Below are 17,768 nucleotides of genomic sequence, written 5' to 3' on the forward strand. Positions count from 1 at the left end.
TGTGGTGTACCATTAGGTAAAATGATTACACGATCAATTAAAACTATTGATTTACATGCCTAAAACAAGTCAGTGTCAGAATAGCTAAGTAAGATTACCCGATAGGCGCTTGAAGTGGCTGATGACTGCAATAACGACACGGATGGAGAATCTTCCGCCTTCATATTGAGTGGATACATAAATGGGGAAATTATTGTTAGCTAATGCTACACACTACCGCAAGGCCGAGAGACAAATACGTAAACTTGACTCACCAGTGGAGGGATGTGGACGAATAGAGTGGGAATAGCGGTTGAGAGCAATTTTCGCCTCGCTCGCGGTGTTTTCTTCTTTATTAGCAATGATGTGGAGTACATGTCTGGGCTAAAGTGCCTGCTGCAGATGCGGTATTGATCACCCCTCTTGTCCGCAAAGACTTCAAGGACTCTACTTTCTAGCTCAGAGGCTGGATATCCGCAATATCGGACCCATTCTCTTATCTGATCTATTGTCTTAGGGAAAACATGCATTATAGTATCTTCAGATTTGTTATGGGTCTTCGAAGGGCAACCGCCAATGGAACAGGCAGGCATTATGGAAAGTTCTGAAAAGTAAAGATCAACAATTCTCTATGAATACCAATGTGTTAAAACATTAAATGACACATAAAAGGTTCAATGCAAGGTCCGTTTTGGTTCTTGGAACTATACACGTTATTCACATGCGGATAAGTATTTCAATAACTTTCAAAAAATAGAAAAAGTAATTTGACTAAACTCAGAACATGTGACTAGTTCCTTGCATGTACTGTCGTGAACGAAAAGAAAACATGGATGCAATTTGATGACTACTAGCAAATAGATATAAATTAAAAAATTGGACGCAAAATGATTATGGTACATGGACTTACCTTGACGAACAAACAGTTAGATGCAGGGATCAGAGTAGTTTCTTGTCGTAGAACAGGGAGCAGTTCACAGGTTGCAAACTGACGAGTTTGCTCAAAGTGGTCACGGAAGTTCACAGAGACGAAGAGCAGATAACCAGCACCTTCACGGGTTGACTAGCAAAGCGCAAAGAAGTTTTCATTAGAAATATGAAGTGGGTTATAAAGAATTCGAAACAGGGGTGCGTTTGTGAATGAATGACGTGTATATGTCGTGGCATTATGCGGTCTGCAGGGGGCCGTCCAGCGTGAGGGGGGATGCTTGGCAGGAGACACAGGGTCTGGAGGTAGACATGGGAACAACAAACCCATGCTCTATAGACCACTTTGAAGTGTACATGGTCTTTGGCACCTCTTGGCCTTTATCGCTCCCTGACAGCTCCACTTGCCAGCAGCGCAAGTACCCCGGTGCGAACTGCCTTTGATAGGGCTGGGGGTGGATCGGGGCGGTGGTCGTGCAGACAAGACACAGGAAGACTCGTGAATGGAGACACACTTATGTGGATTGCAGGGGGCCGTCCAGCGTGAGGGGGGATGCTTGGCAGGAGACACGGGGTCTGGAGGTAGACATGGGAACAACAACCCATGCTCTATAGACCACTTTGAAGTGTACATGGTCTTTGGCACCTCTTGGCCTTTATCGCTCCCTGACAGCTCCACTTGCCAGCACAAGTACCCCGGTGCGAACTGCCTTTGATAGGGCGGGGGGGTGGATCGGGGCGGTGGTCGTGCAGACAAGACCCGTTTGCCGCAGGGCCTCACCAAGGAGAGGCCATCTAACTGAATGTAAGAGGATGGCTGCAGGATCTACTACATGGAAGGCAGGGGGGTGAGTTTATAAATACCTCACCCTCCCAGGAGAATATATGGGGGTCATCTCTGTACCCGGTGCCCAAAAAGAGGATTTATTATGATCAACCATATTTATTATTTACCTATAACCATGTTTTGTATCAATAAAATCCAACAGCTTTTTATTGCCAACGCTTGATGCCAACCCACAAAATAATATATGTATGACTGCTGCATATATGGGTTCAACGGTTATGTGGATTGAAGGTGTGCGGCCAGCGTGAGGGAGGATGCTGGCCGGAGACATGTGGTGTGACAAGACAAGGCACTGGAAGGCTATTCAACGGAGACACACTAGATTCATTTAAAAAATCAAAACAACCATTGCTAAAATATATGTTGGGCTTTATTTTAGATTTTAGTTAAACATAAATAATAAACATTACACATTGTAAAGTTGAGGTTGCAGCACATCGAGGGAAAATCCGCGGTATTGTCCACTGTCACTGGGGAAATGTTGTCTAATGGCAAGTACCGCACAGGCAGGTATTACTCTCCGAACGCGGTGTCCGAGCCTCCCGTGAAGCCACCAAGTGAAGCAACGATAGGCCACCAGCCTGTACCACCTGTGAAAAAAAAAGATGCAAACTGTATTAAACTGACCAAACTTTCTTATCAATGTCGATTCAGGTAACACATGTCATTTTTCTTAGAAAAAAATTATATCTAGAAAATGCACTATATGGAACCAATTTACATGCGTTCGAATGATATGTAAATGTAATTTTATATGTGGGAGACGACCATGAAATAGTGGTGGCATCACTGACATCACAAACAGAGTATACTTACTCGTTACTCGGATTACGCGGACGAACAGTGCCACGAAGTTCGTGCATAAGCACCATCATCATCCTCAACACTGTCCGTGAGAGGCAGGCTTCCCTGAACTCTGGCAGCTCGGTGATGCATTGCGGACTTTGCTCGCCTTCCTGCAGACTTTGCTCGCTTTCCGAAATGTAGGCCAAGCACCCGGAATTTTCACGGCAGCAGCAGTTCTCCTCCTCAGTTGGCATTAGCTCGCACCGATTGCACGTGCACCAGGTGGAGACGCCGTCCATGCGACATGGTCCAGGCTCTTCATCCGTTGACTGGTCCTCCCAACTGCCGTCCGAATCCCCATCGTTTTCGCGTGCTTGCCTTTCCAGTAGTTCCTCCTCGGTGTACTCGGGCTCGTACATATACGGCATTATTGTGGCCATTGTGCGGTAAAGATAGTAAAATAATTTACAGAGATGGTACAGGTGTTCACACGGGCTACAAGCGGCGAAGGTAGCTGACCAGAGCACTGAAACGAGTCACAGAATACTCAAAGTAACACAGAGAGAGGAATGGAATCGAAAATCTGCTGCTGTATGTTGTGAAACGGTCTGTTTATACTTATTGGGGAAAGAGGCGTCCTGCCATTTCCATGGCAACACGTCAATAGCTGAGGCGCAGCGATTGTTGACACGAGACGTGCTTGAAATGGGCAGTACGCGTCTGCTGATGTCAGGCTCAGGGGCGGGGGATTTGATTTAGTGCCGCAAAGGCAGGTGAGCCAGGTCGATGCGGCGGAATGATAGGATTATCACAAAATGGAGGCTGATTTCGAGTGCGATAATGGGCGAAAAGTCGGGTAAGGTCCATAGGAAAGTTTCCTACGATCTACCGATTTATGCTTACAAACACATGGCCGACCCGTAGGGACAATAAAAAAAAAGTCCCGGAACTATCCTTTAACCATAACGTCCCTTTAACGAAGTTTTTTCACTGAATATATATATATATATATATATATATTTGTGCTTCTTTCCATATGTGTAGATATGGATAAATATATGTAGATATATGCTTGTACTTAAGCGCAGGTAGTGTTGTGTGTGTGTGTGTGTGTGTGTGTGTATATGTATGTATATTTCTGAGGCTTGTGGAATCTGCTTAGATCACATGCTGTGCATAGGCCGACATCTAGTGGAAGCTGCGGAGTATTACAGTTTGTTTTTCGAAACTCGAAAATGGGCATCGACACAGGGCGTGCCAGTAATACTATCCCTAGTGTGACGTCCACTGTACCCAAGATCCCTTGCGCGTCTAGGATCCTCAGATTGTTTTTTTCCGCCATACTGGTCGGAAGCATCTTGCGGAGTCCCCTGGCCTTAGCCATACTTTTGCTAAAATTTTAAAATATTAATCTATTGACATCCTTCCCCACCCCAACGTCGAACTTCGACACTCGACGCCGGCTGGAGAAGAAATCGACCGTCGGCTGCTGCACGACGGATTTGGGCCTCGGAAGGCCGCTGGCTTCGGCCCGGGCCTGGTAGGCCGCTGGCCTCGGCCCTGCAAGTAGGGAGAGTGGGGGGTGGTTCATACTCTACACTCCTGGTATATAGGTACACCTTATACATTTCCTACACTTAACAGCCCGCTGCCTCAAGGTGCGTATGGAGGGTACCCCTTTTCAATTCTGCCCCAAGTGCAACTGCAAATACCCTTGGGTCGACAGGCACGCCACGTGCAATCTCTGCTTGCCGAGGGACCACCCCGAAGCGAACTGCAGAGCGTGTAGTAGGTTTAAACCTAAGACACTTAAGGACCGTTCGACGAAGCGTTGGGCCCACCACGCCAGGCAGGCGGCCATGGCAGCGGAGGGCGCCTTCAGCGATGGCAGCGACGCCGTACTTTCGGACGGCGAGGGCATTACGGTGTCGAAAGACAGCCGAGTGCAGGTCCCCGACCTCGGAAGGTCGTCCGGCAGGGCGGCTATGGGTAAGACCCCCGGCGACGCAAGCGCTTCACATACTACACACACTAAACACACTAAGTCCAACCGAGACTCGACGACGTCGAGTTCTCGGAAAGAGGCTCAGACAGAACGGTCCGATTCAGTGTCCTCTGGGCGCTCTCGATCAAGATTGCCGCATGACTCCAGGCAATCATCCACTCTTGCCAAGAGTGCCTCGCTCCCTAGGCTAACGGAAGTTTGATCGTCGGAAGACAAAGACGACTTCCACCCCCAGGCCACGCTCCAGGAGGCGGAGCCCGCAATTAAAGACGGCGAGGCCCCACGCTCGAAGGACAGGGACACCTCTCCCGATCCTCGACGCCAGGCGTCGAAAAACTCCGGAGCCACTAAGGGACAGGGAAAGCATTTTTCTACGCACGGGGAGGGGGAAAACAGCAGAAGAAACTACCTGTACATTCTTCCACACCTGTGAAACACTCCACCCCCCCTAAACAGACAGACAAGCCCAGGTCTGCTGATAGGTCCACAACCAGCAAAGCTACTCAAGATAAATCCCATAGACTTGCTGAGAGAGTCATTCCCAGTTCCAAAAAATGGTCCAGTGAAGACATAGATAGGGTCATGTCAAGAATGTCTTCTTTGGCTGATTTTTATGATAAAAATCCAGAACATTTCCTCTCGTATGATCCACAAGGGGCCACACCCTCAGGCTCTACTGATCCTATCCCCCCGAGTAAGAAAGCCCAGTTTGAAACCCTGATGAGGTCTGAACCCTTCGAGGTACAACCTTACGCAACACCATACTCACGGTATCAAGGAGAGGCTTCCTTTTGTGGAGACCAAGAATTTGGTATGATAGAAGAGCAAACCGGGACGGGCTACTATGGGGATGATGAGGACCAGGAAGAAGAAGAGGATGACCCGGAAACATACAGAGTAGATTCCCCGGTAGAGAACGAAGCCCCGGTTACCGACTCCCCGGTCGATAACCAGCCCCTCCTAAATGAGGTTCTCGCTCGCGCAGCAGAACATTTCCACATTGACACCCACGGTGTACAGCAGGAAAGGGACTTCGCAGAAGAGTTAGTGAGAGAAAGGAGGCCGGTTGCCCAGACCATCCCTATCCTTAAATCCATTCAGCAGAGAATAGATCAGTCCCTGGTGAACCTAAACCTCACCAGAGCAGTCAATCCCAGGGTTGAAAAACTTTTCAGGGCAGCTCAGTCTGACCCTCTCTATATAAGAGGACATCTGAAGCCAGACTCCCTTGTTGTTACCAACACTTGTAAGAGGGCTGGAATACCCTTGTCTTCGTCAGAAGCTCCTCCCGACAAGGAGAGCAAAAACTATACGGTTTTGGCAGGAAGGTAGCCTCAACTTCCGCCTATCAAGCAAGGATTGCTAACTCCACCACCCTGTTGGCCAGCTACAACTGCCATCAGTGGGAAGAAGTCGCGGCTCTCATAGCCTCTGCTCCTGAACCGTTAAAGGGCCAATTAGCTCGGATTTCCGCAGAGGGTAGAGCCGTGTCTGGTTGCATTTTGAAAGCAACCTTCGACGCCGCGGATAACGCAGGCAGATTGATAGCAGAAGGTACTGTTATCAAGAGACATGCGTGGTTACGGCAGTCTGGTTTTAAGGCAGAAACTCAGGCATCATTGTTAGACAAACCGGTGGAAGGCGATCTGTTCTTTGGTAAGGTGGTCGAAGACGCACTGAAAAATGCCAAGGACGAATACGAGACACTCAAATCCCTTGGCCAGTTAACCAATAAACCCCCTAACCAGAGAGGGAATAGTAATTTGTCGCCCACGCGGCCAAAATTCCAAGAGAGGATCTAACTATTCCCAGGGGCAGGGTACACAGTGGAACAACAACCAACAGTCTACCCAGGGTTACGGCAGAGGTAATAGGAGAGGTTGTGGTAAAGGCAGAGGCAGCCCCAGCAAGGGAGGCGGCACGCCTCCACCAAAGCAGTGACGCTCAGTTCAGGGTCCCTTCTCACGCAACCCCAGTAGGGGGACGCATTTCAAACTTCACCCAGGCTTGGGAAGGGATCACATCAGACAGATGGGTGCTTTTAACAGTATCCACAGGATATTGTATAGAGCTACTGCAGCGTCCCCGGAACTATCCTCCACGACAAAGAGTACACTCCTTAGAACATCAGAAGATTCTCCTCGAGGAGATCGCCATTCTTCTACAAAAGGACGCGATAGAACTCGTTCCGGGACACCAGGTAAACAAGGGTATTTATTCAACTTACTTCCTTGTGCCAAAGAAAGACTTGACAATGCGCCCAGTATTGGACTTACGGCCTGCCAACAAGTATGTCAAGCCCCAAAAATGTCATATGACCACGCTGCAAGAGGTAATCCCCCTCCTAAAAAAGGGGGATTACATGGCAACCTTGGATATGAAAGATGCTTATTTTCATATTTCCATGTTCCCAGCGCACAGAAAGTACTTGTGCTTCAAGGTGGACAGTCGGCACTACCAATTCAAGGTACTGCCCTTCGGGATAGCTTCAGCACCAAGGGTATTCACCAAGGTACTGGCGGTGGCGGCTGCACACCTACGCAGGGAGGCAATCCCAGTGTACCCTTATCTGGACGACTGGCTCATAACGGGGGAAACCCCAGGAATTTGCAGGACAAACATTCAAAGGACTATCAACCTCCTCCACGAGTTAGGCTTCTCAATCAACAAGAAGAAGTCAAGCCTGGTGTCAAGCACCTCAAAACAATTCCTAGGAGCAATCCTGGATACCCAAGAGGGGTTGACCTTTCCTTCAGAAGAAAGAATTCGGAATATACTACTGCAAATTCTGCATTATCAGTCCGGTCAACAAATAACGGTACGCAAAGCAATGCGTTTACTGGGCATGATGGCGTCCTGCATTTATCTGGTCCCCCATGCGCGCCTGCGCATGCGTCCCATGCAGGAATGGTTGGCGAAACAGTGGTCTCAGGCAAGTGGTCAGTGGGACGATCTAGTGGTCGTTTCGCCAACACTGGTACAAAGCCTTCACTGGTGGACAAGAGAAAATCTCGCACAGGGGAAACCCTTTTACGATACCGAAGTACAGCCAGTGGTCGCTACAGATGCATGTCTGACGGGGTCGGGAGCTCACCATCTCCACCACACAGCTCAGGGTCTCTGGTCTCAGTGGCCAAGAACCACATCAACCTGCTAGAGCTTCTGGCAGTATTCAGAGCGCTTCAGGCGTTTGAGCCCCACCTACTAAACCTGTCAGTGCAAATCCGGACGGACAGCACTACAGCCATGTTCTACCTGAACAAGCAAGGAGGGACTCGCTCGCCAAATCTGTCCAAGCTTGCCCAGAAAATCTGGATATGGGCACTCAGACGGAACATCTTCCTGTCATCACAACATGTTCCAGGGGAGCTCAATTCCCTAGCGGATGCTCTGAGCAGAGACTCCCTCCCAGAGGAACACGAATGGGTTCTTCACAGAGAGGTCGTAGAAGATCTCTTCTCTCAGTGGGGTTTCCCCACTATAGACTTATTCGCCACAAGCGAAAACAGACAATGCCCAGGATTTGCATCCAGGTTCCCCCAACCAGACTCCCAGGGGAACGCCCTGTGGATGAACTGGTCAGGGATGTTTGCGTACGCTTTTCCACCAACTCCTCATCAGGAAAGTGGTGAACAAGATGAAGAGGGAATCGATGACGCTCGTCCTAGTTGCTCCCATGTGGGCAAGACAACCCTGGTTCCCACACCTACGCAGGATGGCGGTGTGCGAGCCCATCAAACTTCCAGCCTGGTACAACCTACTGTCCCAGCACCAAGGTCAAACAGTGCACCAGCAACCCAACTCAATGAACCTGGCAGCATGGCTCCTGAGGTCATAGAGTTTGGACACCTCAATTTGCCACAGAGGTGTATGGACATCCTAAAGGAATCTAGGAAACCAAACACAAGGCACTGTTACTTTGACAAGTGGAAGAGGTTCGTTATCTGGTGCCAGAGTAGACAAATCAACCCAGTTGATTGCACTCCTTCCACTATTGTTACATACATGCTCTACCTGCTAGATGCAGGATTGGTTTTTAACTCACTGAAAGTACACCTGGCAGCCCTCTCGGCTTACACCACTTCCCATAGCAAGGTGTTGTGGTGGAAAGTACCAGCAGTTAAAGCCTTCATGGAAGGAGTAAAGAGACTTCACCCTCCTATTTCAAACCCACCGCCAGGGTGGGACCTTAATGTGGTGCTAGCCAAGCTCATGGGCCCCCCTTTCGAACCCATGCATAAAAGCAGTCTCAAACACATGACTTATAAAACGGCCTTCTTAGTAGCTATTACTTCTATAAGAAGGGTCAGTGAAATTCAGGCTCTGTCAGTGCAGGATCCCTTCTTTACTATCCATAAAGACAAACTGGTTTTACGCACACACACTAGGTTCTCACCTAAATTTATATCAAAATTCCATTAAACCAGTTCATCGAGCTTCCGGCTTTCTTCCAGAAAAAGCAAAGCTCAGTTGAGGTGAAACTACACACCCTAGATGTGCGTAGGGCGGTCCTCTACTATGTAAATAAAACAAGACCGCTAAGGAAAACAGGTCAACTGTTTGTCTCCGTAGCTACAGGCAGAGAGGGGGATCGCGTCTCTAAAGGTGCCATCTCGAAGTGGATTATTAACTGTATCCAGCTGTGTTACTCACTCTCTGAAAAGACACTGCCTTTTACGCCAAGGGCCCACTCTACTAGAGGCATTGGGGCCACTCTTGCTTTCATTGCAAATGTTCCCCTTGACACCATTTGCAAAGCAGCTACTTGGAGCTCGATTCACACTTTTACTCAGCATTACTGCATTGACACCCATTCCAAGGCAGATACACAAGTGGGACAAGCGGTTCTAAGACACTTATTTGCTCATGACCCTTCTCACATCCCACCTCCTTCTTCTGGTAGTGCTCGGTAATCTATGCACAGCATGTGATCTAAGCAGATTCCACAAGCCTCAGAAGGGATACATTACTCACCGTAATCGTATTTCTGATGCTTGTATCTGCTTAGATTCACATGCGACCCACCCTTCCTCCCCTCCGAGAGAAGGCGCATGATTGCTTGTAGTCTTACCTTTCTGTCTATCTGCTTGGATTATCTGTACTCGCGCTACTCCTCATGCTACCTCATGTCAGAAAAAATACAATCTGAGGATCCTAGTCGCGTGAGGGATCTTGGGTACAGTGGACGTCACACTAGGGAAAGTATTACTGGCACGCCCTGTGTCGACGCCCATTTTCGAGTTTCGAAAAACAAACTGTAATACTCCGCAGCTTCCACTAGATGTCGGCCTATGCACAGCATGTGAATCTAAGCAGATACAAGCATCAGAAATACGATTTCTCCAGCATTGGTATCTTTCATGGATTCACATGCGCCCGCTGGCCTCCCCTGAATGCAATGCAATGTACACACTGTATTTCCCCCCATGCTGCTTTGGAGGGGTTAAAATCTGAAGGGAGCCGAGGGGGCGGGGCATTTATACGGCCACATCATATTGGGGCATGCCTGGACAGCCTCAGGAACGACGTGGGTAGGACACAAGTGTCAAAGTTTTCCTAGGGATAAACGGCTTTATAAATGTACCGAGGGTTCCCAGTCTGACGAAGGGGAATATTGTAAGCATGTGAATCCATGAAAGATACCAATGCTGGAGAAATGGAGTTACAGGTAAGAAACTATTCCCTTATGGGTCAAGGGTGCTTCCCTCCTTGCAACCCTCTCCGGTCTCGCTGTCCTCCTCCTTGTATATAATGGCCATCTTGGAACTGCTGTTTCCTCGTGTGTTTAGCCTCGCTCAGAGTGTGCTTTTGTGCTCTGCCTTTTATCTGTGTGGGGATGTGTGATGGACGTCAGGTGTGTGTAATGATCCATAATTGCCTAACCTTGCCTGACTATGGTGTTGGGACATGTCTGGTATGCATCTCTGGTGTTAGTCCATTGTCGCTCACGGTGAACTGTCTGTGAGAAAGTGTTCGTGTTGGGAAAGGGGGGGTTAGTTCCTAGGTATCCTACCTGGTAGAATGGGGAAAAGGTGTTTGAGGAAGGGGATACTGCGTCTCACCCTCGGGTGTCGCACTTCCACTCCCCGGAAGACCCCTCATCCAGGTGATCCTCCCGCACTGGTCCACCCCCAGGAACTGGATCCAAATGTGATGGCTGTGTCCTGGCAACCTGGATGACAGATCCCGGGGACTAGCTGGTGAGACACCTTCAGGTTTCTAACACTCCCCTTCAAGTCAGGTTGGATGTTTATTTTATGACTACCGATTACAAAATGTAAGGCTGGCCCTTTGGAGTAGGAGATTAGCACCTCATTGTTAGGGGTCATATGGACTTAAATGAGGTGGAAAGCCTCCCTCTGTTTCACTTCCTGGTTATAGATGTACTAATGCCAATGGGGATGGAGTCTAAAAATAGGGCATTTATTGTGTGCATGCCAATCTATGCAAGCTACCAACACTGTAGAACTAGAGTTACAGTTAAGTACTTTTTTCTTGATTTTAGAATTAATTTTAAGATGGTAACACTGAATGGGAATTTTCCTTTTGTCTAGGAAAAAATGGAGAACCGAGCATACCAAGATGCACAACAATTTGCTGCTGATGTGCGGTTGATGTTCATGAATTGCTACAAGTACAATTCACCAGATCATGATATAGTATTTATGGCCCGAAAGCTGCAGGTGAGTTGATATCAGTTGCTGGTTTTATTATTTTAGCAGAATTGAGTTGAACAGATTTATCTGTGCTATGCTGGTAACTATTGCAGATTTCTGAAGCACTGTGCAGTAACCTTCAGTGGAGGCAACCACTCATGCCTGTAAAGTATTTATTGGCTCATGAACTTCAAAACAAAATCACATTTTTTTAAAAACATCAAATAGCCATAACATGAAAACATCATAAGACGAAATAGAGAAAAGTGTAACATTGGCATCCCATATCACATCAGCATGTATCAAAGATAAGGAAATGCATTATTAGGAGTATACTCTCTGGTCTAAAAGGGTTGGCAACATTGGAAATAAAGATATCATTGATGGGGTAATGCTACAGTAAGCAAATTATACAGCAGGGTTGGGTCAGACCTGGTGCCGTCAGATTGAATCGTAAAGTCCCAGAGTCTGTCTCCGATCTTGTAGAGCTGTACCTTTCTCTGTAGCTGTGCGTCTCGTGATGGCCCATTTGCAATGATATTTTTTCCTGCACCTATTTTGTAGGATCCTTTCCATTTCCAGATGGTCATAATAATTTAATGGCTGTGAAGAGCATGATGTGGATAAGTCTTTTTGGGTATTGCATCATGCCAAGTCTCTGTCCTTCGTGAACAACATGGGATTGCAGCAAACTTAAAATGAACAGCCCTCCATAAGGATTGTATCAGTGGGATGGACCAAACCATGTGACACATCATACCAGTGTTTGTCCAGATTCTCTCCAGCGTTTGGGTCTTTTTGCCAGCTTTGTGTATAGTCTAACCAGGTTAAATACAGGCATTGAATTAATTTGTAGTGGATTTCTCTATTTTAAAGGATTTGAGAAACTTCCTTTATCAGGTCGAAATAAGTGTGTAGAGCCTCACTGCCTAATTGATCTCCCTCTGCCCCCCAAATCCTCAGACCAGAACTTAGCTGAAGTCAGGTAGTTGTGCATTATTTGGGGTTGTTAGGGAGAATTCTCCTCTAAGGCTAATTTCCCTTACCTATAGAGTCCCCCAGCAGCTTTGCTGGATTTCAGTTTTTTTTGTTTACTCCTAAGAGTGAGACTCTCTTTTTCCACTCTTAGTTGTATTTTGATGTGTCTTTCAGGCTATTTTTTGCACTTATGGGCTACAGTTTTTCTCACTCCATAGGTATCATCTTTTTACATGTGTGTTACACAGCACCCTCAGTGCAGTAACACAGGGGTGTCATAGTGACCCCGAAACATAGACTCCATACCCTGGGACTGACTACTGTCTCCCAGGGCATGTAAAGTCCCCATTGACTTTACTAGTCAATAGTTAGGCACAAAACCAGTACAACCCATCTTACTATGGAAGTACTGGAAAGGGTTAATAGTTTTTCCCTGGTGTTCATTTTCGAGAGGGTACCGTCCAGTCCCTCTCTCCAAAGTTTGTGGCTGGTGGCAGTGGTTACTACCGTAAATATTCGACTGCAAATATTTTCCTATGGGATTTTCCCATTGTTCGAGGCTACCACTTTTACTGACAGCCTCTAACATACCGCTGGTTTATTTTATTATGAACTTTACTCCGGTGGGTTTTTTTGCCAGAACTTCCTTTCTCGTGTCTTTCTCTGAAATCCTAACCCAGGTCGGGATCCTTTGTTTGTCCTTTTGGTGGGTTTCTGCACAGAAGCCCTCCTCTCGGCGCCACAGAGTCTGGGGTAGACAGGATGTGTAGGAGGGGGAATAGGCACCCGGGACAGGGTTACCTAGGCAACCCAAATCACACTCTGGCCTGATAGGCTGGGGGGTGTTATCCCGCCAGGGTAGCCACCCCACTGTGAGAGCGACAGCTAGGCTGTAAAAATGGGTGTTTTTCTGCATAAAAGCGGGGCTCTGAGGACTGGAGCATAAGACGTCGCCACTGGAACTAAGAAACCTGAAGAGGAGAGAAGCTGAAGACATCTGCAACGACTGAACCACCGGTGAAGCCCTGCTGCAGATCCTCACCACTTTTCTCCGACTCGAGAAGATCTTCACCTGCAAGAGTCTTCTTCCCTTGAGCTGGTGGAGCAAACCAGTTCGTCAATCGCCTTCCAGGACCTGCCTTGGTCGAATCGCCAGTGCCCTGCACTCGGAGACCGGATAGCCAGGCACCTGTCCACCACGACCGCGATTTAAAGGAGCGAACCTTCCTCCACAACGAGAGTCTCTCTTCCTCTGCTGGACAACATGAACTGCAGGAACTGCCAGGAGCCACCGCAGGAGCCGCTTCCACTTTTTCAGGTACATTTTTCCGCCAGGCATCCCGTTTTCGAGGGCTACTGCTAATGGTGTTTGAAATCCTTAACCTACCTCCTGGGTTGGCCGCCCCGATCGACTAACATCTTTTACCTTCTGCACCCTCCTTTTGAATCGTTAAACCAAAGACTTGACTGCAGCTACTAGAACAGTTTTGATCCTGGGCACATTGCCCTGTACCACTAACTCTGGCACAGGCCTATTGACTTTGGCGAAAGCTGTTGCAACTGCCTTCACTAGATTGCTTTTCACCCTCAACTGTGTTGGTGCACCAGAAACTCTTATAACCACTCTTCCGTCCCTCCTAAGTATTGCTGAAGTGCCATTTTGCTCGGTTTTCACCTATGTATGACTATTGCTAAAGTGCTACCTTGTCTAACTTGTTCACAATCCACTTGGGAAGTATTGTTTGTGTGTTTAAGAGGTTGGATCTGTATAACTTGTACATTCCCTCCCTTTTGAGAAATTACTAGAGTGCGATTTTTGCTTGGTTGATCCTGTGGCATTTTGCTCAGTTTTCACTCTTGCTCAAACTTGTCTATAATTTAAATGGGGAGTTGTGTATACTTTCCTTGACCGTTTTAACTTACTTTGATAACTGTGATTTATGTGTTGAAAATAAATATATATATTTTTTAATGCAAAGCTTTGATCAGTGTTTCCTTGTATGATAGTACTGTAGTCTTAATGTGTAAACCCTGAATACTGCTCATCTTCCTCTTGAGATAAGTCTGACTGCTCAGCCACAGCTACCAACTAAATCTTTGTGGTGCAGACTGATACCAAAGGGAATTTATTGCATATACCTGTAGTCTTAATCTGCTGTAGTGCTCCCTAAGGGAACTACATAGGATTCTGCCTAACAGGGGTGCATAACAAATAGACGTTTCTGAGCTTGGTCTAGAAATGTGGGTCTCGTATCTTTTCATTTTCACAGGCAGATGGTTCTCTTTTTTGTGAGTACTATCGAAGATCGTCTCCTCGGAGTAAGATCATTGCCCCATGGTTTAGCCATTCTCGTTTGTGAACCTACGAATGTCTCTAACCTTTTGAAAGGGTCTGGGTGCTTAATCTATATAGGGATCTGCTAACCGTGTGTTGGTTAAAATTGTTCAGCTCATAAACCCAATGCGCCTCCTGAATTGCAGCCTTGCTGACGCAAGTATGCAAAGCCAAAATGGAATACTCCCTATTTCTACTCATGTTAGTTTCAGAGTTTGGTGCCAGACCTGGAGTGCCCTCCCAAATATGGGGCGTTTTATTATCAGTTTTGGGATCTTTGCTTGTGGGAGAGCAATGACATCCTGCCGTTTTATTGCTTATAATGCGGCCAGCACCACAGCCCACCAACTAGAGAGAGCTTCTTCTTTGAGCCATCTTTTAATCCAACATAGCTGTGAAGCAGAGAAATAGGACCTCTATCCTGAGAGGACTAATCCCCTGTCACCCTTGTTGGCCTATGGTATTTTACTATTTCAGCCTAGTCTTTTTATGCCAACATAAACCTCACAATCTGTGTTGTGGTGATTCACATGATCTCGTCAGTAAGTCCCAGAGGGGGACCTTCCCTATGCGACTAGGGAGGTGAGGCGGCTACCCAATAGTCCCCCTATGGGTGGTAAAAAGAGGGAGGACTTCATGGGCATAGACTCCCCTCATGGGGATAAGGACTCCTGTCCCGTGAACAACCTCCCTAAACCCGTGTTCCCAGAAACCATGGCCTTTTGCTATTGACGCCTTCTCTTTCCCAACCTGAAGCTACTACTGTATGTTATTGAGAATTGTCTACTATTGCATCTGCAAAACCAGATAGGGCTGAGACGAAGAAGGGCCAAAGAAACATACAGAACTGTGGAAGGGATTATCCAAGAACTGGGACAAGGGGGGGCGGGGCACTAGGAGGCATGACGATTAAGAAAGTCTTGTTCAACAAAAAGATCTAACAACTTAAGGTTCTCTTCCTTTCGCTTGTAGCACATATTGGGTGGATCATCCACCCTGGGGTCTCCATCAGCTAGGCTCGGACTCACTTCACTTTCAAACACACCGTAGGACCCCCCTGGTTCAGGCTCAGATCTTCCTTTCACTTACCGTAATGTCCTTTAACTTGAGTAACTACAATACTATGTTTGTCATGTTGCAGGCTCCCCTCGACCAGGCGCAATCCTAGCTTTCATTCTTTTGGGGTATTTCTTGGGATCGAAGACTTTCGATTGTGCTAGGGATTTTTCTTAAACCCTTGCAGGACCACTTCAATCTTTCTATCTAATCTCAAAATGTCTATTAGCAGTATACCTTCCTGGCAGAGATCTTTCAACTGGGCACCCATGTGGTGCCGGACCACTCTATCATGTAGAAAAGGGGGGGCTTTCTTTCGGTCTTCCCCAATGTCCAACTTTTATCTGGATCACCTCACTCACGGTTTCACCAATCTTTCATCAGTTACACTCTCACCGCTGGCAACTTTTGTTCACCACAGCTCAGCCTTGCACAAGTTCTTTCAACTCACCGGCTGCCTGGAGATACAACTCTCTTGCTCTCTCTCGCTCTCTCTCTCTCTCTCGCTCTCTCTCTCGCTCTCGCTCTCTCTCTCGCGTGCTCTCTCTGTCGCGCGCTCTCTCTCTCGCGCGCTCTCTCTCTCTCGCGTGCTCTCAATCGGCATCTTGGCTTCACGTTCTTCTCCAGTCTCTCAGCTTCTTTTTATGCACTCTGGCTTTCCGGGTCCTCTCTGTGTTCCTGACTTCTCCCCAAAAGTTCTTAGGGTGATCCTTCTGTCGGGTTCAGACCCTTCCTTAATGATTTACACAATGGTCTTCCTCAGCCAGGCTCAAACCCCCTCAGCCGGGCTCGGACCCCTCTCCGTTTTCGCAACGAACCAGTTTTGGAGTTCAAGTCCTAGAATGCATAGTGATGTATTTTGCTCCCCAGAACAGCATTCCATGGCTTTGGGAGGTGAAGGAGTTTCAATGGGGATGTCTATTGAGGTCAGGGTCTCACCGCCTGCCCCTCAGAGACATGAGCTTGTCTGCTTGGCCCAGGAGAAGAGCTCTGGTGTGGCACCGCCAGGACACCTCAGCTGCACCTGGTTTTGCCTCCTGGAAGTACAGGTCCCTCTCCACACTGCAGCCTCCTCTGGTCCAGTGTCTGGGTGGTTTCCTTCTCCTCCAGGTCTCCCAGGGTCTCTGCAGCACCTTCCAGCATCCCCAGCTTGCTCAAAATGCTGTTTCTGGCTGCTGCTTTTATACTTCCAGCTAGAGTTGATTGGAGTCAGGTGTGAGTAGTTGTCTCTCCCTACCTGACTCTGCCGGTCCTAATTATCGGGACACCATGGAGACTGCACATAGGAATCCATTGACCATAGATTCCTATGGGTAATCCTCATGACTCCCATCTACCTCTTCTTCATACCAGTCCTTGTGTATTTCAATAGGGGAATGGGATAATGGGAATTGTGGTGCTCGACACAAAAATGATAAAGATATGGATTTTTGTCAGGAAAAGGGGTTTCTCCGGTGATCCTCCCTCGCTCGTCCGGCCCCAGGGTTGGGATACAAAAGCGATGGCCCTCCTCTGGCCACTTGAACAAAGGATCCCCGGGAATAACCTGGGAGAAATGCCTCCAGTTTCTTACATACCCGTCTCGTTGAAGAAGCAGGAAGACTCCAGCAGTGATGGGGCTTCCCCAGGGTGGACAGTGTGGTCCATAAAACACACCAAGACAGCCTCACCAACAGCTGCGCGGAGCCGCACAGACTGAGGAGGAAAGCAGGAAGGCTTGCTGAACGCACGCAACATCGCTTTGAGACCCCGGGAAGAACGGACATCGCTCCTCAGAAAAGATTAAGGTAACAGGAGTTGTGGGAAGGTGGGTGGGGTCCAGGGAGCCCAAAGAGTCAAGTATTCCTCGGGGATGATCTCCCTCATCACAGTAGAGATACATAGCTTCAAGGATTCCTCAGGAGTGATCTCCCTCATCACACTTGGAAAACCAGGAGCGAAGTATTCCTTGAAAGCAATCTCAGTCATCCCACTAGCGAAATGAGAACCCATGAATCTCAAGAGTGCATTTGGAGTGAATTCCTACGTCACAGTGGGAAACCCAGCATATGTGAAAGATACCAAAAGAAGCAAGAACTGTCTGAGCGTAATCTCCCCAATAGTCTTATGTATAAAATGTCCTGACAAATGTAATCTGTTTTACTTGCCTTACTTACAGGATATGTGGACTGGTCATCCACCTGTATGTAAACTTGAGAA

At 47.7% G+C, this 17,768-nt stretch overlaps 1 protein-coding gene across 1 annotated transcript in view; it reads left to right on the forward strand.

The window, feature by feature from the left end:
• The window catches only part of LOC138541759 (bromodomain testis-specific protein-like), a 2,079,689-nt gene that overhangs the window by 1,478,198 nt on the left and 583,723 nt on the right, over positions 1-17,768 (forward strand). The window contains exon 7 of the mRNA XM_069641783.1: positions 11,099-11,227. Coding sequence (XP_069497884.1) covers positions 11,099-11,227 — 129 coding nt within the window. The remainder of the gene's footprint in view (positions 1-11,098; positions 11,228-17,768) is intronic.

This window comes from Ambystoma mexicanum, chromosome 1q (assembly GCF_040938575.1).
Source record: "Ambystoma mexicanum isolate Mex_15411 chromosome 1q, UKY_AmexF1_1, whole genome shotgun sequence".
In the NCBI taxonomy this organism is placed as follows: domain Eukaryota; kingdom Metazoa; phylum Chordata; class Amphibia; order Caudata; family Ambystomatidae; genus Ambystoma; species Ambystoma mexicanum.